The 22,632-nt window shown below is 45.1% G+C and overlaps 1 protein-coding gene across 2 annotated transcripts in view; it reads right to left on the reverse strand.

Annotated features, from left to right (window-relative positions):
* The window catches only part of MAPRE2 (microtubule associated protein RP/EB family member 2), a 58,624-nt gene extending 40,529 nt beyond the window's left edge, over positions 1-18,095 (reverse strand). For both annotated transcript variants that reach the window (XM_081996681.1, XM_081996680.1), the window contains exon 1: positions 17,498-18,095. In XM_081996681.1, coding sequence (XP_081852807.1) covers positions 17,498-17,585 — 88 coding nt within the window. In that variant the 5' untranslated portion in view covers positions 17,586-18,095. The remainder of the gene's footprint in view (positions 1-17,497) is intronic.
* Positions 18,096-22,632: the final 4,537 nt, after the last annotated feature.

Raw genomic sequence — 22,632 nt, forward strand, 5'->3', positions numbered from 1 at the left:
TTTTTAGCCTTTTGATATAGATAAGAAACTAACAGAAAGATACTACCTCTGTCAGTATTAAACCAACGCGTTCAGTATTGTTTATAAGATCGGTTCAAGTAACAGCTTAAGAGTGACTTTAATATTCACTGAAGATATAGAGAGTTTAATATGAAACAAAGAGATCAATATGAACAGTCCACTCGCTTCTAAAGAGGCTAAAGATATTTACATGCTAACATTGGAAATAAAGCTACTCTGATTTGTAATTGCCACTACAACATCCAAATTTGAACTGTCCTCTCGAGGCCAGGCAGAACTCAGAACGACTATCAGGTACCAGTAGTGAAAGCAGCAAGTCTACTCTGTTAAAAAGATCAAGAAAGTCCACACGCAGGAAGGAAGCAGAAATTCCCTTGTCATCCTCTTCCAAAAGCAACTGCAAAAAGAAATACCTATCCTGCAAGCAGCAGGAGAGCAACCAACCTCCTTTGCTGCAGCACATGGAATGAGGAAAACTACTTCAGGAAATAGTGAGTAAATGAACAACCTTGAGTTTTACAATGATACCCTGAAGGATATCTGTAATATAATTTACATTGTGAATGAATTATTATGGTCTATAGGTCAAACGAATGTTCAGGCTGTTTGTTAGAGACAATAGCTTCACATTTGTGTGAAGATACAGATAAGCATGAGGGTCTATCAATACAATTTAAAACAAATTATGCAAAATGAAACATAATTTCTGTTAAAAAAAAATCAACAACATGCCATTGCCATTTATTCTCAGTGATTTATGTTAACGTATGTCTGAATCTTCCACGGCCTCTTCTCTCAAAAGAGTTCACAGTGTCTTCGCATCTCTCAAAAGAGTTCACCATGTCTTCGCTTCTTCTGTTCCCCACCTTCCTAATGGTTATGGTTTAAATAAACTCAGCTGGGAAAGGTTTCCTTTACAGTAAGCATGTTCTAATCTGGTGCTCAGATACACACATATCCTGTTTGCCACACAGACAGACCTTGAAAAAACAACATGAAAGAGAGAAGAAAAAAAAGAACAACCAGGCATAGGTAGCGGAGCCACCATGGTCGGCAACAGGCAAGAACCCCTGCGCTCGACATCCACAGCTGGGCCTGGGTTTTCTCCAGGACTCGGTTCCCCGTGTGCTGAACTGCTTTGAAAAATATGAGCCAGATTCAAAACACATATTAATAAACATCTGTAAGGCAATGGAAGAGAACAGCTGGGCAGGCGAAGATGCACAGGCTGTACCCTGTGAACAGCCAAGTAGTTAACAACTTGATTCTATGTCCTAATATACTGCTACTTCCCAAAAACATTATTTACATTTTCAACTTGTCAGGCTTTCCCTTGTTTAGACTGAAGGCTCTCAAGCATAAGACTGTGATGAGGCTTATGCAAGCCTGAAAACCAGCATCTACCTGATCTCTCCCACCTTCCACAGAGATGCCCAGAGATTCTACAGTAACGAAAAGCAGATTTGAAGATAGCACGTCATATCCCCCGTTTCAGAGCACACGGGTGGAGATGAAAAACCTCGGGCTGTTACAGTACTGCCTAACCACAAAGGACTCTCCCTTGTTTTACTTACAAAGAACTGAAATTAAAATCCCCAATAAATACAATCAAGCCCCAGCAGTCTTCACGTATCGGTCCAAGCCATTTCAGAAAAACATTTCACACACGCACAACTAAGCACCACAGACCTGAGTTCAGAGGATTAGTTAGGTGCTGAAAAATCACGTATATGCTTAAGCAGTTTCCCCAATCAGAAATATACTGGCTCAGCATGTCCGATGATAAACATTACACCCAACGGAGTATTATTTTTTTAAGGCATTACATGCAGTATTGAACATTCAGCTATTAGGCATTTTCCAGTACTCCTGGTACAGATAACTGCAGCTGTTACAAGGTGCTATCCAGCTGTGTTTAAGGACAGTTTTGCGAGAGGCATGTTTAGTTTTCCGGGGAGAAACTAGCGGTCGTTGACAGCAGAGGCTGTATTACAACAACCAGTAACAACGGCAAGACTGGAAGGATTACAGCAACGAGTCTATCCGTAGTGTAAAAAAGCATCACACGCGCCATCACCTCTGAACCTGCACGGCCCTCCCGTTTCGTACCAGTAGGCACGGTAGGATGTTAAGTTTTTAAATGCAGTAGAAAACCTGTGTGACAATACAAAGAGGAGCCTTCTGGAAGCTGGCACCTCATAGCATCAGGATAGATACTGCCAGTAAAACAAAAGATCTCACACCGAAAATGACTGAAGCGGGAGGCTTCAGGCTGCGATATAGCTGAGTGAGACTGCTGTAAGCTCCTGCTGGAAAGGCTTTCTAGATGAAAGCTACTGCAAAAGAAAACCCCCTGAAGGAAGAAACCTGCCAGCCTCAGTGGCGGCATCCCTGTAGAAGGAAAATTCATCCTTTTGTATCATCCTGAAGTGGCAGCTGATTTGCAGCTGGGCCTTGCCTGCTCCTTTAAAATTCACTGCATACAGCCTTAGCCGTAGTCATCAGAGGCCGGTCATGCTGCAGGTTGTCTTTACTGAAAGGAGTCCCGAGGACAGAAGAACAATGCAAAAAGCTCCTGTGCAATGCTGACAACGCTCTTCTTACCCTCCCTTCTGACTTATGCTGTGCTCCAGCAACAAACTCAATGGCCATGGCCATAGCCCTCACGTCGGAGCGCTGCAACAGAAGGGGTACTTGTAGCAAGCAGTATAAAGGCTCTATGTAGGCAGAAACTCAAACAGTTAAAGATAATCACAATGAGGGATTGCCATGGAAAGAAGAAGAAATGGAGAAAAGAATCCTGCGGTTGTAATACTGGGAGAAATTCACACCTTTGAAAATGCTGAATGTCAAGTCTCTCGTGCACTGTTCCTGTGTTACTAAATAGCCTTGAAATGTTAAAAATCTTATTATCCTTGTATCTCGTTCACTTCTGAATACCATTTTACCTTTACAACGTGGATCTGACTGGAGGACCTAAAATGATTTGTGAAGCATGCGACAGAGTCTAGACAAGGCTGAGGCAATCCATGTACATTTTGATTGCTTGAATGTTGCAGGATTACCACTTAACATGGCGAACAGCGTATTTTCTATTGCTCTCATTGCAGTTCTCTGTTTAAATGCAAGTGAGGTTAGAGTAATAAAGGTTTACTTTGATCAGATGAGGGCATTTTTAAGTTTTGTTCTTTTAAGTTAGAGGCTGCCTGCCAACACTGGGATGTTCTGACCTACATAAATGTTTATGATGGGTCTCAAGGACTGGTTTAGACCCAAATCTGAGTAACTCCTTATAAAGACTGGTGGTAATTCTGTTTTGTGGTACGTATGTCTTTAGAAAAAGTAAAAAAAAAAACCCAAAAATGTATTATCTGAGAGGCAGAAAAATACTGGTTCTTTTCCAGACATTCAGTTCCCCCAAATCTGAAAACACAAAAGTATTCAAACAATATACACAATTTGAGCCAAAACCTCTGAGATGGCCCAATAACTAGCAATGCATTACACTGTCTACTGCATAGTTTTTACAAAATAGTTTTAAGTTTATTCACTAACCAGTTATGAAATTGGGGTGGCTCAACAAAGTGAAAAGAACAGTTACAAATGCCAAGAAAATTATTTAGTGCTTGGAAGGTTTTAGGGCACCTGAGGAAGACAAGCCACATTCACTGACTCACTGGAATTTTTTGAGCTGCCAGTCGTATCTGCATAGCATAACTAAAATTTTTTATTTCTCCTACTACCTTCTCATTCCTGCTGCCACTGAAACTGCACAGCAATGTACATGATACATAACGTCACATCTCTACAGCAGTACCAATGCTGCTTTTTTTCCCCAGGGTTCACCTTTGCCTCCCAAAGTACAACGCAATATTAACACTTAACTACACAATATCTTCATTGTGGCTGAAAGTATTTGCATACTCTGAAAGGTTCCTTATCAGTTTCTATGAGTAAACCAACCTTAACCAAAAAATACATTCTTGACAAAAGACAGAGGTTCAAGAAGTGCAGGCATCAATAGCTTAACATGAAATGGAAGCAATCCAGAGTCTTTGGCCAGCACTGCTTCCACATAGGTGTACTCACTCTGGTTAGAAATGAAGCACAGCGGTGCACAGCACCCTCAAACTGCACCTTAGAGAAGTTGAACAAAGCAACAGCAGTGCTTGGCGCTGAACAGACTCATTAACATGGGGAAAGGATGCACAAATTTCAGTATAAAATGAATATTACTACAAATTAAGAAGGTATTTTATTAATGAAGAACCACAAAAACCTTTGAAGTGGGCTGAATGAGAGGAACAGTAAGTGTGGCAAGGCTGCAATGCTAAAAAAATAAACTGCTTTTACTTACAGTTATTCCCCCCCCCCCAAGGCTTTCAAATCCAACATCTTAAGCTTGAATTGCTGCTCTGATGCCCTGAAGGAAGACATTCAACCTGTAAAATTTTCACCATAGACACTGGCAAGTAGTCTACCTTTTACAACGGATAAGGGGATTGTGGAAAAAAAAAAAAGGTTGATTCAGAGAAAAATAATGTTCAGACTTATATAGTAAACCCAAGTCAATTAGAAGCACCTACATTTTAGAAAAGAGAACATCTATGACCATTTTGTAATTAGAAAACCTTGAAAAAGCTGATGAGTAAACCAACATTTAATCTTCTGTGAAACAAAGTCTCAATTCACCAAGACACACGCGGGAGCTCTAATTCTCCTTTTATTCTTCTTTTTTTTTCCCCTCTTACGAAAAATAGTAGATGACTAAGCATACATGCAGACATGGCTAAAGGATTTCTAAGAGGTTAAAAATGTGCTGTAAAGCAAGGTAACAGCAGTGCTGAGTCCACCCATCGTGGTGGAGAAAGGGTGCCTTGAGAGGCCGCACGTGTTAGCAAGCCTCAGCTCCTGGCCTGGGTTCTGGAAATAACAGGGGAACCTCCTATCTTTTTGCTCCCACTAGATGATGGATGAGCAGTTGTATTTTCAGACTGCAGATCTCCAAGTGCTTTAGCAAATGCAGGTTTACTGGAAAATGAAGACAGCAGCTGAGGAGAGCTTGTCCCAAAACGCACTGCCCCACGTGAGTGCAGCGCCTGAACCCCCAGGCAAAACGATGCGGGTGCGCCCATGCACCTGAGCGGCCGCCGGCGCCAACACCAGGGAAACATCTGACCCTGATTAGGAAGGGTTAAAAATAATCAGAAACCACGATGAGGAAAAACCAACGCTGCCAGGCGCCCCGACTGCTGGGCACCCCAGGCACCGCGTCAGAGGTGCGAGCCGGCAGCCACGCCACAGCCGGCAGCTCCGGCGGGGCAGGCAGCCCGCGGCTCCCGACTCCTGCCATTTCCGCCTTTTAAGTCCAGAAAACGCTGTGGGCAGGCTTGGGAGTTTCAGCAGGGACGAGATCCAACTAGCTAGAGTCGGATGAAGTCACCAAATGAATTTAGTTTTGACCTATCCAGGGGTTTCGCCGCTCCCCTCCTCCCCCCCGCCCCATGTATACATTCGGAGGTGAAAGGCTAAAGTAACACGGCGATTTACTCCAAGCATAACGTAATGGCAAAAGAGATTTTGTAACGCTATACAGCCCCCCCGACGGGGGGCCCGGGCGGCCTCCAAGCGCCTCAGCCCCCCCCAGGGCCAGGCGAGCGAGGCAGTGACTCAGCAGGAGACGGGCACTGAGCATCCACCGGCTTCGGAGGACAAGGTTGGGAAGAAGGGAGAACGGGAGGATTAAACAAGGGGAAAGGCAATGCCTTCCTCCTAACACGCAGCTGCCGTTTCCTAACGGGAGTTACTTACAGTACGCTTAATAAAGGCCGGTTGTCCAAGGCATGTGACGTCAGCCTGGGGAGCGCTCTCGTGGGAAAGGTCTCGCACACGGTAAAGCGGGATACACACACAATACACCTCTTCTACTCACAGGTGATGTAGTATGACACAGAGAACAAGGGCTTTGTCCTGCATCAACTTTTCCTTTTACATTACAAACAAATGTAGCTGCACCGTTTTTACTGCATTGCAACATTTATTCTAACCTTAATATACACGTATGTTAGAACCACAGAATATCCTGAGTTGGAGGGGGCCTACGAGGATCATCGTCCCACTCCCTGTTACCGCGGAGAGCAAGGCCCTTTGCGAGCGGCCTTCTAAGCAGGCATTCTGAAGGTGCACGGTGTGACACCTGGGAAAGGACAAGAAGCAGCAGAGCGACCGTCCCTGCAACCAGTGCAACCATCCCGGGACCCGTGGACAACGCTGCTGGAGCACAGCCCGCAGGGCAGAGCCGCCCAGCTGCCAGGCGGGCGGCCAGCCTGGCTCCGTCCCGGAACCCGTCATCATGGCAGGAAGGTGACGACGCTGAGCCGGGGTACAAGACGACATTTATTTTAAGCCACCTTTACCCTGCAGTTGTAAACAAGCATGTGACAACAGATGAAGCAACAGGCAACCATGCTGGCTGCTTTCACTGGTGCATCACTCTCCAGAACATGGCTGTGTATTTCTGCAGCGCAAAATACTAAGCTCTAGTCTGGTTTTCCAGGGTTCCCGCTGCCACCAGAGCTCTGTTGCCAAGTGGGGTCCAAAAGACAAGGGTCCGGCTTTCTGCGGGGTACGCAGGGCACTCAGGGAGCAGGTTTCTGGGGCCGAGCTCTCCTGCAGATGGCTGCGACCTGAACTGTGTGTAGATCCCCTGCCAGCACTGCCTCTGCAGACCACTGGGCAAACACACCATATAGCCCTTTACTAGGCTCTGCGGTCACCTTCCCTCCCACTTCTCCCTCTGACACTGGTGAAAAATAGATGATGATGATGATGATGATTATTATTATTACTACTATTATTGTTGTTGTTGTTGTTATTATTTTGGACATCTCCAAGGTTGTTGAAATAGATACCCCTGCCTTTGGCTTGTACAACCTCCCTACAAATCATTATTAATACTATAAAGATTTCGAGTGTTAACACTATCAGCTGCAACACTTAGTTTTGGGTTTGGGTACCAAAGTAACTTGACTTCTTCCCTCATTCTCTGGAGTTAATACTATAACAGACAAGGAGACACTCTGAAACTATTCTGGTGCTCAAGACGTTACCGGTAAATGACTTGCACTTAAGAATTGATCCTACCGAGGACTATCTAGAATAGGGCTGAACTTCTAAGTGCTTAATTGCTAAATTAATTTTGGAGCAACTAAAACCAGAATTCATTAATGCTTCACAGAGTAAATTGCCCTTTATGAACGCGCTAGCTCAACCATCTGTGATTTATGTAATGTATTATTCTTTCTGTGTGCCAGTAACCACAAACGTATTTTACCATTGTTGTACTACCAACGCAACTGCTGAGACTACCAGCATCAAGTAAAGCTTCCCCAAAACTGACTTTTTCAGCTATGTTGGTCTTTGAAGGTCTCTGAAGTCAGTGTTTTCTTTTAGATTTTAGCCTTTAAAGTCTCCTGTCTATCTATAGGGGGAAATCCCCCAAGCTTTGTTTTCACAAATAATGTTCTTTAGATGGTGCTTACTCCTTTGATACAACCGTGATTGTATGAACAGAATTACTGGCAGTTACAACAGTCTTCATCTAGGAGCCCCAGTAAAGCCTTGTACCTTAAGCTAAGAGAAGCATAGATGTCCTGTTTGATAGGATTTGGCCTCCTTTTGTGGAATATCTTGAGGTCAATAAAGTATATTGCTTCCAGCTGGCAAATGACGACATTACCAAGTTCAACTCCCACAATAAACATGGCAAAAAAAGTTTACTTGAATTAACTGCACTTACATGTGGTCAAAGGTAAGAAGGTAATAACCTGTGCTGCAATGTGAATATTTAGTTTCTTCAACCCTCTCAGTGTTTCTGCTGGTCATGCAACAAGACAGTTCTGCGCCACTCCCTATAAAAGCATGTCAAATTAAGCACATATCTGACACAGTTTAAGAGCTGTGCTTATAGCGAAACATTTTCATCAGATTAAACTTATCAATAACATTAATATTTTCTGCATGAAAAAATACACAATTCATTAAAAGCAGAGTAATGCATCAGATTTTAACTTCAAGATCTAATATTTAATTGCAATGTACATAATTAATTTTATGACATGGCAAAACTATCCCTTTGCACTATGAACTTTTGGTCAGCCCTGGATACTACATTGCAGAAGTTGCTTCCAGTGGTTTAGAGAATGCAATATGAAGTAATTAATACACTGCAGCAGCAGAAATACAGCTTTTGCAAGAATTAAGCTAGAAAACAGTTGAAATTGATGCAGTCGAACTGAGACTGCATACACACAGTTTTCTTTTCCATTTGAAACCTTTTATAATAGGATGATTTCACCTTGGTGGCAGTACTAAATTTATTGCTGTATGATATTCCTTTCACTTCTAAAGCGCCTGATTTCATGATTGTTTTGTGTGCTGCATTTAGAACTTGAGCTGTTTATGCCTACTAGAGTTACAGAATAGGATCATAAAGTGACTCGGGTAGGTGCTGAACTTCAGAGATACTTGCTCCATCCTCCTGTTCACAGCAGAGCCAGCAAGAGAAGCAACCAGCAGGTTTCGAATCTCTCCCAGGACAGCTGTGCCAGAGGCTCTCTGGGTAACTTCTTCCAGCGTTTGACCATCCCCACTATGAAAACTTCTCTCCCAATATCTAAAGCCATTTCTGTTGTCACAGCTGCTGACTGCCGTTGCCTCTCATCCTCTCCCCACGCACCTCAGAAGAACCTGGCTCCATCTTCTCTACACCCCTCACCCATTAGGCGGCTAAAGACTGCAGTGAGATCTTCCCCTCTCCTGAGCCATCCCCTCTCCAGGGCGACCCAACCCAGCTCACATGCTCCAGCCCCCCGACCATCCTGGTGGCCCTGCGCCCCACTCACTCCACTATGTTACTGTCTTTCTCAAATTGGGGAAGCCAAATCCGGACACAGGATGCAAGATGCGGTCTCAGAAGCACCAGAGAGGAATAATCACTTCCCCGGAGCCGCTGGCGACATGCCTGCTAATGCAGCCCAGCGTGGGGTTGGCCACCTTCCCTGCAAGAGCACACTGCTGACTCACGTTCACTTGTTCACCAGCACCACCAGGTCCATACTGTAGAGCACTTCAGGAACAATTGGAGAGGGAATACTTAAGGTGATAGTGGAAAGAACCACCTCACCATATTAAAAATATAGCTGCTTAAGAGACAAGGCAGTTTTACAGCATTCCCTTTGCTGTGAAACTCACTTCACACTTGGGGACCACAGATTAAAAATATACATTGGAGAGACAAACTTCTGCAGGCAGAAATATATGTTAAAGGGGGGGAAAAAAGAAAAAAAGAGAAAATATTCCTTATGCCTCCTGGAGTCTGACAACTGGCACAGCATGAGCATGCTGGCTGAAAACAGTGTTTTCAGATCCTTATTCAGAATCTACACCTTGCATAACTTCAAAACATTAATATGGACAAGGACTGATACGGACCCCAAGCAATAATTTGGTAAAATATAATTAATGCCATTCTGCATAACAAGGTTTTCAACAGAATGGCTATTTACATGAGAACGCTGCCCTTTTAGGAAAATGTATCCCTTTTATTCAACCAGTTATCATTTCACTGTCTCCATGTTCCTAGCACTCCTACACACCATTGGAGTTCTGTACAGGAAAGCTCCTGCAGGACTTTCATATCACTGGGTTATGTACTCCACTTCCATACAAACAATTACTCACAGATTCTACAGTTATTTTAATAAGCTATGATTTGTATAACACTGAATCCATAAGCAAAGCAAACGCATATTCTACTTCAAACATTTCAGTGCTTCTTATCCATGATATTACTGGACTAGCTCCACAGAGATTAACCTTAAGCAGCAAAGCATAACAACCATGTAAAATTTGCTTAAAATGAATTTTCATTCCCCCAAAATTGTTTAATACATATTGCCAGCAAGCCCTTCTGAGCATCAACACTGCATTCCAGAGTGACAGGCAAGAATTTGCATTCATGTGCATCTCTGAATAATTACAGCTGCTTGGGTAGGAAATCTGCACGGCACTAAGGAACCCTGCTGTAGGGGGGATATACACTTGAGTTACTCCTATAAGATAGGACTGAAGTCCACAGATCTTGCTAACTAGCTCTCACGGTTCCAAATTGCCAAGAAACCTAATACTGAAAATCAAACCTCTGAAACAATACACAAAACCATATGGAAAAACACAAAAATACAGCACTGCTTTACACTCTACCATTAGAGCAAAATAAGCTACTCCTTTACTCCATCAACTGCCACACTGGAGAAGGGCCCAGTTTTTACACAGAAGAAATCCCAAACAAACTCCAAACTGAGAATTTTTCGGTTCTCATAGCTTAAGTATTGTTCCAGACCAGTCTAAGTTTCTGTTAAAATTCACATGAGTTCATGCCAATGTTTCTGTCCTTGGCCCTCCATGTGTGCAGGATCCAGATTCATAGGCTCCATCTTCCATCACCTCACCCATATTTCAAACCCTTTCCCGCTCCTGGTCAACACGCATAAGCGATGCAAGGCGGCCGTACGCAAGGCCAGAAGATCAGGACCACGACCCACATGGCATATTCCTCTCCAGGCGGGACAATTTGGCACAGTTGTAGGATTTCCTACGGAAGCTACATCCTTAAGTCTCTACTCACTGCGGAATGTTTACATTTCCTGTTTGGATAGCATAGCAAAAAACCAGATTTAATACAAAAGCACCCTTCACTAAGCATGGGGCTCTATGGGAAGCAAGAAATAATTTCAAAGTAGTTAAGATGAGCCGTTTAACAGGTCTGCTCTCAGTATACAGAACCTGCTCTATCAAATATTTAATAACTTGGTATATCACCAGAAAACTAGACAAACTTCAGTCAAAATATTACAGGCAAGATTTTAATTTTTAATTAAATATGCAATAATGTGAAGACGACAGAACTGCATTAAAAACAAAAAAAGCCACCACTTTCAAAAACCCAACAGTTAAATGCATGCTCAGTAAACTTTTATAGCTGATACTCCCCTTCCCCTCCCACCTAATTATAATGAGACAATATGAAGAAGATGCTTTATCGATGAGTCAGGCAGCAGGGATCTGAGCAAGACCCAAAAAACTCAGCTACACCATCCACAGAAGAAACGCGGATGTTTTCCATTTACGTTCCCTAGCACTGATACTGGAAGCGAGCGACCAGTGCTGCTAGCTGGAGGTCAGGATTCAGCGAGCAAGGGAGTATCCGAATGCTGTCCCGGGGCAGTGCGAGTCCTGCCGCCGCCGCCACCACGCTTACGCCGCGCTACGGCCTTCGTGCCATCCCGCTCAGTGGTTTGCGTGATTGAGAACAGATGTGGCGAGACCACTCGTTTTCAATTATCAAACAAAGGCTGAAAGTTGCATCTCCAAAATGAAAAGCTGGCACACAATTTATCTTCTTCCTTACCAAGCCTTTGCTATAATTAGCTTTGGGCATGAGGAAGGAGAAAAGACTGTCAAATTAAACCAGCCTCGCCCCCACAAGCCCCAAAGCCAAAACCTCTAAAGATATTTTTAAGAAGTCACTCGTTTAAATGCCGAGGCTTGAAATGTAGACCTACTACACTTATTTTTTCTTACTGCCTCCTAAAACAAGTTTTGTATCTCAAAAGGTTAGACCAGGTACATCACCTGGGAGAACATTCCTGTGGTCCAGCCTGCCTATCATGAGGTAGCTGCATCTCCTCAAACTAGCCATTCGTGCAAAGGAAAAACTCAAAGAAATAGCTTTAATCAGGTTCTCATGGTCTACATTCCCACCTCCAAGTCACCTTTCTTTCACAACGCAGCATATTTTTCAGTGCCTGTTTTCCAGATTGAAGAAACTAGGCAGAAGTCAAAATGTCTATTTCGAAAAGTGACTGCATCAGGTTCACTTCTCGCATATCCTGAACTCACTCCTTTTTTTGCTAGCATGCCAGAAACAGTGTGTTGTTGCTACGCAGCTCAACAAGGTAGTTTAAAAAAACCCACAGCATGCAACAAAACCCAGAATGCAGCCTCCCACCCACAGGATGTTTCCGAAACCCACGGAGGCTGGGTACAACTTAGGTGTACTCCGACCTTCTTGGTGAGAGTGCTTGGGTGCAGAAGATGGTTCTGTCTGAAAGTTACTTTCATTTCCTTACACAAACTGGGTTGTCTGTGGGGGAGTATTTTCTTTTTTCTCCCTCCACAAAGCTACCTCTCTCTCAGCCCCTAATTTTAACAAATACCCTCACAGCTCCCAAAACGTGAAGCCATTTCCTTCAAGGAAGATCTAAATCCAGGTCAAGAGAGGTAGCTTAATAATGAAGGTATGGACTATCTAGGCTTCAAACTACCGATGCCATATTGAGCAGAGTCATCCTCACAACCCTCCCAGACATTTACACGCACTCCCACGTGATTCCCAGTTATCTCTGAACAGTCTCACCCCATACTTTTTGAGCGCTGGACCGGCCCAGCAGAAGATACTCACCAAAACAGCTCTCCCTAGGCAGAGTACTCCCTAATCAGAAAACAAGATTAAAGGAGAGCGGCAGGAAGCCAGCTTTATGAAAGTGAAAGAAGATAAAACAGAGGCTACCTAAGCTCACAGGAACCAAGGAATGATTCCTGCGTGGTACATCTTACGCTGGCTAGTAGCTGCTGGCTGTAAGTCACCAGGATGTAAGTCTTCTCTTGGATAGCTAGTAACTATCCTGTTGCAATCCAGATGCTTGACAGGCACGGGGGTTATTATAACCACTACCTTTAGAAAAGCTCAAGCCAAATTTATGGGGTGTGATTTATGTGTTTTTTGTTGTTGTTGTTGTGTTTTTGGGGTTTTTTTCCCTCCAAACAAGCATTGATTATTGCCTTTCTCCTGCTTCCACTGAAATCTAGGGCAAATTTCTCAATTTGCCAAAAATGCGCCAAAAGCGCCTCTGGAAATAACGTTTCAGTTACTAATATATTTAGTAGCATTTGCTTTGACCAGCATTTACAGTTTCGGAGGACGAAGACAGGCATGCCTGTCTATACTACCAGGTGAGAAGACAACTCTCTGCTTTTACTCTGTATCTTCTTCCCAGCTTTCAGCAAGAAAAGTTTGGGCCTTAATCTATTGACTTCAACACCACAAACAATCTTTTTTTTTACTTCCGTGGAATTACCTGCTTACCGTATTCAACAGAACCTAATTTTAGAGCAAGAAATGCCTTCTGCCCAGAGTAAGGCGAAGCAGCAAGTCTCCCTTCGCGCCCTGAGCAAAGCTGCACCCGCGTGCGAGGCATGGAGGCGGTGGCAGGGACGCGTCCTGCGGAGGGAAGGATGCTCTCTGCCGCGCGGGGCCAGCCTGCGTCCGGGAATTCATCGGCAGTGGGGAAGGCAAAGACCAAAGCAGATTTTGCTATAAATGTAAACCTTGACTTTCAGCGTGGAAGTTATCGGCTCCCGCTGCAGTAAACTGAGACGGCCAGACAGGCTCTGTAACACCCCACAGCTTATTCCAGCAGTGGGTGAGGAAATCGGCGCTTCCGTACAGCTTTCGTTATTATGCATTGCACCGCTGCACATCGGCGGCTTAATGTTTTCTAAAAGGAAGGCAACACTTAGGAAAACCAAATATTTAAAACTGATGCCATTAGAAAGCTACATACTCATATATAGGAAAGTTTTTTTTGTTTCAGTTTCTTTTAGCTTAGTGATTTGAAGAAAAATAAGCAGGAAATTAGCCCCCCCGCCATGAAATTTCTGGCTATAAAATAAATATAGCCAGTGTACAAAGGACCACAAAACCATTTTTTAGTAGCACATAGATAAACCAAATGTTAGGCATGGCAACCTGCAAAGGAGGGTAGAACAGTTTGTCCTTTTGACGGGAATGGTTTAGGCTAGGTATGCCTTTCAAACTTGGAGATACTCAAACCCTTTGTATAGCTAGCTTTTAAAAACACAATGAGCCAATCAAACACACAAGGTGCCTAGAGTCTTGCAAAAAAAGCACTGCAGACATGCCCTGCTTAAAGAAAATTCTCCACACAGCTGTTGATTTAGTCTCTCATTGAATTTTTTCAGTCTTCTCCAAACATACAAGTAAAACTGTGCTTAAGTGTAATGCTGTTCTCAGAAATGAGCCCTAATCTATTTTGGGCCAACAAAATGACACCTCAGTTCCAACTAAATTTTGAAGTCAGACTCCTGACCCAGAGTGCCTGAATCAGCACTTCACTAGAGAAATACAGATTGATTACAGTTATTTACTCTGAAAAGGTAACATCTCCCTGTGACTAAATTTTATGCCAAAGTGCCTGGTTTCCATTTACCAGCTAAGTGAAGCTGGATGAGAAACTTAACACCTCGGGCCTGTATGTCCCAGTCTGCAAAATATAATATGTCCTTTGGAAGAGTTGGGAAAACTATTTGTGGCTTTGCCTTTGGAGCACATGGTTGGGACTCTTGTGGGATAGGTTCAACTCCCTGCTGCGTCCTCAACTTGGTGGATGACTCAGGGCAACTCCTTTCACATCAGCTCCCTAGCCTGCAAAATGGTATAAACTTCACCTCTTTTTAAATGTGCTTCAGGAACTGGATATCAAATCTTTGGTAGGAGCTGGTATTTGAAACAGTGAACAGCTTCCTTTTTTTTTTTTTTTTTTTTTTGTTCCCCCACCCCGTTAGTCTGAGAGCATCTCAACAAGAACATCTAAACTGGTAAACACACACAAATACATTCTTATCAAACACTAACTTTTATGAAACACAATATGTTAAAAGTAAAAATGAGAAAATATTTCTGATATCGCAGGAGAGAGACGTGAAAGGCGAATATTGAACCTCTATACCTATGGTGGGCACAGTTTAACTTAAGAGCAAAGCTCTTAGGGTAAAAATGCAGAAGTATATTGCGAGCAAAGTACATACTTCTAGATCTGTACAACTGCTGATGTGATGTCATGCTTCAGGCTGTGTTTTATGACATATTTATTCCATATTTCTAGATGCAGATGGAACAAACCAGCCAGACAATCAGAGGCATAGCAACTTGATGCGTCATATGGCGAAGTTATACAGGCTGCTCCATAAACCTGCTCCAAAGCCAGCGTGGCACCAACAGTCCAGCGTGGCAGCAGGCACAACACTGATGGTATTAGTCCATTATATTTAGTGATCTTCTGCTTCAGCTCAAACTTAGTGAGGACCGAACTAGCCTAGCTATTAAATATTTTTATGGAAGTTAAAAGCACGTTATATTCGGGTATCAAGGAGAAGTTTGATGAGGTTTCACATTTTGTTTAAGGTTTCTTTCTGTTATGGTTGATATTTACTTCACAAAGTACTTAGAGCTACCAATTAAGACAATTCTGCCCTCTGGAGAAAGGGGGAATCAACAGATTTGGGTGCCAGGACTCTCTAGATCAGGGTAGGTTTCCACAAGGAAAAGAGGACCTAAATAGGATTCCCCAGTGGAGATTTTTATTTGTGCATTAAAGGTTTATTTCTGAAAAGAAAATTAATTGGGTTACTTATTTACTGCCCCAAAGTAACATGCAACGTTAGCATTAGTAGTGCTGCATTCCTTTATATTGCTCTAGATATGGATACAAATGGATACGAAGCTCTACAAGACTAAGGAGTACTCCTCTGGATGAAAGGCTATTCAGATGCAGAATAACTTCAGTTTCTGGAAAATGGTGCAAGTGATATAATTATTTCTGTCATCACATGCTTAACACAGCGGCCTCGCAAAATGTCTGTTCCAGGCATAGTTCAACGTATGATACGACAGGCAGAAGGACAAGAGAACTGACTTGTTGATAGCTGCAGAAAATGACATCCAAACATACCGCAAAAGGATAATGGAGAACCCCCTTCAACAGAGGTTTTCCAAAGAACACTTCCGAAGGAAAGCAGAGAGATAGAATCTACCACACATATTGCAATAACTAATGATAGCTGCATAATAATTAATCTCAAACCTATTCCATATTTCTACTTAGGTGCATGATGGAAATACAGCTTTCCCCTAAAACAGAATCTCGTACCGCTCAGCTGAAATTCGGATAAAGGAAGCGAGAGCTCCAATCTTTCTGCAAATAGAAACAGGTCCTTACAAAAGCGATTTTGCTCCGTTGTGCTAAATGTGTGCATGGGGGCTTCATTCCACAAAGCATCAACAGATTCAGAGAGAGGGACAGGCTAGATTTTATGGTATTCAAAAAAGCCACACGCTCGGATCTCCGACGCATTTCACGATCACCCGTCGGCATGTGATCAACAATGAGGTTCGCTGTTAAGGTTATTAATGGTCCGCTATGCCGGCGGCAGCTCAATTCTTCCCCAGCAGAAGAAAAAAAATATCGTGATTTTCTTCAAACAAACAAGCCAAGTCATCCACATTTGTTTTCCTCTAATCGAGCATACGACTCCCCACTTTAGTCAGATATTTGAAAGCAGCATCATTTCCTGCTGTTTGAAAAATCAGCTTTAAAGGGGCGTGTACTCTGCAGAGGCATTGCTTGCTGTCATCCAGGCAGTATTTAAAATAACTGTATATTAACATAAGGGGAGCTACCGGCCGTATTCATCATCCTCTGAGTCGGCAGCAAGGAGCACATAAAACCAGTTGCGTTCCGGGCTGCGCCGCGACCCTTATCAAACAATGCCAACAATTTTAACGAGCTTATCTGCCGGCGCGCATTGTGCGGGATGCTGGTGCAGAAGCGCTGCCAGCAGCGCCTGCCGAGCGAGTCATCAAAAATGCCTACAGCCGCCACAAAGGACGGACCCCCCCCTCCAAAAAAAAAAAAAAAAAAAAAAAAAAAAAAAAAAAAAAAAGACGACAAATAAATACAAGATGGGGCTGGCTCCGACCGCCGCGGCGGGCGGATGGAGCCGCCCCCCCCGCCGCAAAGCACTGGGGGGGAGGGGGAAGCTGTCACCCCCGCCCCGATGCGCGGGGGGGTCGCTGTCACCCCCGGACCGGTGTGCTGAGGGAGGGAGCGCCCGCCTCTCCCGCCCCCGGCCGCCGCGCAGGGCGCTGCCCGCCGCCCGGTGCGGTCTCCCGGCCGGGTCGGGGCTGCCCGCACCCCACCGCCCCCGGCCACCGCCTCCCAGGTCCGCAGCGAGCTACTGCGGCTCTGGCCAGGAGGAGCTGGCTGCCTGCGCGGGGCTCGCCCTTCCCTAAATATTTTTTTATTATTATTTTTTCTCCCTTTTTTCATTTTTTTTAAATTTTATTATTTTTAACCGCCTTTCTTCCGCCCGGGCGCGGCGAGCCCCCGCAGCCATCCCGCCTATTCACCAAGCCCTCTCCAGCCTGACAACGCGAGCGCCGCCGCAGCCCCCGTCCGCCCGCGCCGGCGGGGCCGGGGCCGCGGCCCGCCCGCTTGCGCAGCCCCCCCACGCGCTGCGGCCCCCCCGGCCGCCGCCCCGCCAGCCGCCGCCGTACCTGTAGGAGCGCTCCCCCCGCACCGTGTGCTTCCTGAAGGGGATGATGGTCCCGTTATCCTGGATGATGTCGTTATTGTTCTCGCCATTTGGGGACAGGGCTTGGGTCGGTCCGGGCATTGGCGCTCCCGCGGCTCCGCAGAGCCCCGCGCTGCTGGTGTGCGGAAGGTGGCGGCAGCCGACTCGCGCCGCCCGCGCCGCCCCGCGCCGCCCCGCCCCGCCGAGCACGTCAGCCCCGCCGCCGCCCCACGTGACCGCCCCTCGCCATGGCAACCGGCCGACTCCGCGCCTCGCCTCCCTCCGCGCCGCGGCCGCCCCGCTGCGCCCGGGGAGGGGAGCGGGGGGCCGGGCCGCGGCGGGCCCGCTCCGCCCCGCGCCCCCACACAAAGAGCCGTGTGTGCGGGGGAGATCCGCGGTGCGGGCAGACAAAGCGCTAGGGGCAGCCCCACGTCGGACACACCGTTATCCCGCCGCGCAGGCGGTATCCGCGCGTGTCCCTGCACTGGTGGGCGGCGCAGAAGCGCGTCTTCCTCCCCTCGGCGGGGAGGGGAACCGTGCCGCCCGCCTCTGCCCACCGCTCCCTGCGGAAACGGCAGCTGCGATTTGGCCCTGTTTTTACGTGAACAGCCAAGACCTCAAAGCCCGACACCTCACCACCACCCTCCTTTCCCCGACACCTCACACCAGCTTCCTCCTCCTGACGCCACAGAGCTATTTCGGGCTCAAGCTTTCGCAATTAGCACGAAACAGGCCCCCTCCTTCTCCCCACCGCCGCTCCGTTCCAGCGCCCGGGCGGCAGCAGGACAAATCGAAGGCGGGGACACATACGCCTCCGGGATGGGGGGCCGGGGGGACACCGCCCAGCTCTCCCCAGTGTCCCCCCCTCCCCGTTCCGGTGTGCCCGGGCCGGTGGCCACCTCCGCTGCACAAAGCTGGCCCTCCTCTGCCAGCTCCAGCAGAATAGGTTTAATCCGGTAGATACTTTGTTAACAAAAATGTACGTAAATATTAAAAGTCAGAAATCATGGACTCCTAACCATAAAACAACATAAGGTCTAAGTTCATTGACTTTTTTTTTATTTTTAAATACAGCAAAACACCTGCCAAGCTGCATTGCACACTGCCAGCTCTCTCCTGGTCTCAGGCTTAGGCAGGGAAGCCGTTTGATGGCACGTCCTTTGAAATCCTGCTTGGGTCAGAAACAAAAAGGGAAGAACCCCTCTTTGTTCCTGACCCCTTCAGGGGCACTGAACTGCTGGCACTGCTGGCTCTGTGGGCACTGCCGTTCACACGACCCCGCATCGCTTCCTTTCAGCGTTTAAAAGGGTTTCTTATCCCCCCAGTCCGTTTCCCTCTGCATATCTCTAGGATTTCTGCATCTCTCCCCTTGTCTAAACAGCAATGTCCTTCAAAGTTTGACGTTAACCACAGAGCGATGCTGGTCATCCTTAGAAGCAGATCTGAACTTCACCGCAGCAAATCCTACCCTCATGTCCCAACAGTGGGTCAAAACTCATACATTTACCACATTAGAAAAACAAACTATCCAACTGTTTACAAATTGGATAGTTTCTAGACAGAAACCAGCAAGAGTGACTATGGGCACGGTTGCTAAACTGTATGGCCTCAAGGCTGTTAGATGCAAAAGAGAAAAAAAAAAAATTGTGCAGATCTACCATCATCTTAAAAAAAACCCCACAACACCACACTCCCAAATACAACCCTCTTTTAAAAATGAGTTTTAAAGTAGTAAGTCAAATGGAAGCAATATGAGTATTTCTAATATGTTCTCAGAGGCACATGCTGACATTTTCATAAAAATCAAGAGTTCTGAAGTATGTTTGACCAGTTTTTTCAGATTTTACCTCAGATTTTTTTCTGCACAAAGCAAGTGATTTTACAAAATTTTAACTAATCTTTATCTAACCTTTCAGACTGAAATGGCACTTTGCTGAAAGCTTAGCTTACATGATTATGCTCATGGTGTAGACTCTGGGTTCACAGGGAGCTTGTAAGGTGAATACAATCAATAACTAAACACCGACTGCACAGCACTTGGACCGCTGAGAAATTACTTGGATTTAAATCATACGTATACATTAACACACACACACACACACACAGAGCAATCTCTAACAAAACTCAGGTTAGTCTGCCAATTTGCCATGGTCCTCTGAACACCAAGACGGGAGGTTTTATTTATTGTTGCTGCCAAGTTTTCAAATATACTCAAACTTTGCTTTCAGTAACCAACCTATGGCTGTTTGCAGTTGCCATACTTTATTGAAAAATGTTCCATTCATCTGGCAACAGTAAACCCACTGGAGAAAGTTGCCTTTGAGTCTTTTTCAAAAGCAGCAACAAAATACATTCTGCTAAAAAGGCCAATAAGCCTCTTAGTAACGCTCAAGAGCATGAAGAAGCCAAAAATGCTACATGGTGACAGAATATATAAATTATCCACAGCAGGTCTTTCACTGCCAGACATAACCCTACCTGCTCCGCTAGGCAGCGAGCAGTAAAACACTCTGCTACCCTAACTTGTAATAATATTTTTATTTCTTCATCAGTGGCAAAGAACAGAAGCTTCTTTATTGAAGTCTCCAAAACTGGTTAAAACATGTACTGGCAAAGCTGCAGGAGAGAAGTACAGGTGAGGACAGCACGGCAGCCTCGCTTCAGACCCCTGCTTGCCTCTGCATTAGGATTCGAGGTCAGAAGGCACACGCTGCCTCAACGCAGTACCCTACCTTTATACAGCCTGACCCAGGCCTCAGCAAAAGACGTTTGGCAGTGGTTTTCAGAAAGCACACGCTTCTTCGGTTGATGTAGCACAGCGCGCAATATGGATTCCATACGCATGGCGCTCCCTCCGCTTACATCTCTGCTTGAGCTCTGCATGGCCCGCACACACAGTGCTTATCTTTACGTGCAGGAAGCCACCAGCGTCGTCTTCCCAGTTTCATCATTCTGAGCAAAGAGGTCCCAGTGACACAGGACAAGAAAGAGGAACTGGTTGCTGTTATTAGGTGCCTGCGTGTCTGTGCTGCCTTTATAGCTTGCACGTGCAGTAGGCATACGAATAGAAAAGCAGCTTGAAGAATAAAAGGTCAGCGTGGTGTTGATTAAAAAACCCCACCTATGGTCTGTTGAAAGTATGGAAATCTAGTACTCACAAGTGATACGTAGACTAAGCAAAGCAAAGAGCCAGGAAAACAACTGATGACTAAGGGTGGAATTACAAGACCTGATGTAATAGATCTTCAAGCACCGAGAACCACAGAAGCAACGGCAGGAAGGGACCTATGGAGGTCATCTAGTCCAATCTCCCACTCAGAGCAGGATCATCACCAACACGAGATCAGGTCATGTTTGGTGGCATGATCATAGTCTAGCCAAATCTCAAAAATCTCCAAGGATGGAGATGTCACATCCTTGCAACCTGCTCCCATGCCACAGTAGCCTGCTGCTCCCCATTTCCCGCCCGACTTTGGCTACAAGGTGATCCCACACTTCTCCCTGAGAACACAGTGAGTCCCAATTGTGCTGCAGATGAAAAAGGCACCACCCTACCCCAGCACACGCGTTGCAATACTTTGATTTCTGCTGTGGTGAACCATGTAGAGCGAATGCTAACGAGCGCTGCAACAGGCCTGAACATCATTCTCCAAAATACTGGTTGCTCCTTCCTCCTCAGAGCTTTCGTTTTCAGTTCCTCCTTACTTGCTCTAGGCCTCATGCAGTAAAAAGGCCACGGAGCATAATTTATAACGCCTGAGAGTGAAATCCCCTAAAAGCCCAAAATGCAGCGTTAGAAAGACCTCAGGCACGCTCGAGCTAAAATTGTATACTTGCCAGCTAATTGTGGAAATAAATTATGAATATTTTAACACTGATAAGAAGTGACCAACATGCAGCCTCTGAAGACAGAGGTGATAGCTTCTGCTGATATATTTGTCAGAAGATTAACAAAACACACACAGTTTTAGGGAGCTTTGTATGTGACACAGCCAAAGCATAAATACAAATAATGATTGCAGAAATTCCCCACTGCTTGGATAACTTCGGGGCAGGGGGTGGGGAATAAGGGGTGAGATCAAGAAAAATACATTTAACCCTAGAGTGGCCAACGAACATCCCTCGTCTCTGACATCTCTGTTCATATTCAAGTTTGTAAAGGAATCAGTGATCAGTGTGATATTCCTTGCACTGCTTTCAGAATACACCTCAGCTGCAAATTATAGCAAACACACACAAGTATAATTATTTTGGCCCATGTACTTAACTTTTCAGAGGAGTTTCATGAGCACTCCTGTCGCAAGTGCAGTTTTTCCACTGGGAAAGAGAATGAGAAAACCAAATTTCAGGCAAACAAACAGTTAGAAGGTAGGAACACCTTTTGTAGAGCAGCAGTCCTGATCAATATAGTCTGCTTTTCTAATTTAACTATTCTTATAGTCTTCCTTTATCAGGATGAAGACTAACAGAATTCTGCAGAGCGACAGATTTACAGATTGTAGAGCAAAATCCAAGTTATTTCTAGCATTCAATTGTGCATGTTTATCAGAAACCTGTGCAGAAACAGGCTCTCCCCAAAGGAGTTGGCCAACAGTGTTTAGATTTGAAAATAAGACAATAAAGCAAATCGGGAAGAGAGTTTGGGAAGAGCTAAAAAAGTTACTCTGTTAAGTCTTGGGCACATCTTGCTTGTTCAGGGAAGCTCCAATTCATCAAGGTACATAGACATACTTTATTCCCAGCATGAGTAAATTCAGTACAGTGGATATAACCATGAGCATACTTAATTAGGCTGCATCAGAATCAGCCTGATTTCTGATAGTATGCACCTTGAATAAAAGTTTCATTTAGTAAATTAAGAACAGAAGCCTTAGGAGATCCAGATTTGCATGTTATCTGCGGGAAGTACAAATGAGGTACCTGCAACCGCATGTCTATTAGAGAGCGCTGGCTTGCGCCAGCCTAAATTAGTGCACGGTTCTAACCTGTAATGATAATGTATTACACAGAAACGTCCATAAAGGAATTAGCAACAGCAGTGTTACTAACACAGTGAGCTTATATCAGATATGATGTGGCGTATGATAAGTTTCAAGCTAACCTGGGTTATGCAGAAGA

Source organism: Phaethon aethereus (assembly GCF_964289735.1).
Source record: "Phaethon aethereus genome assembly, chromosome: 2".
NCBI lineage: Eukaryota > Metazoa > Chordata > Aves > Phaethontiformes > Phaethontidae > Phaethon > Phaethon aethereus.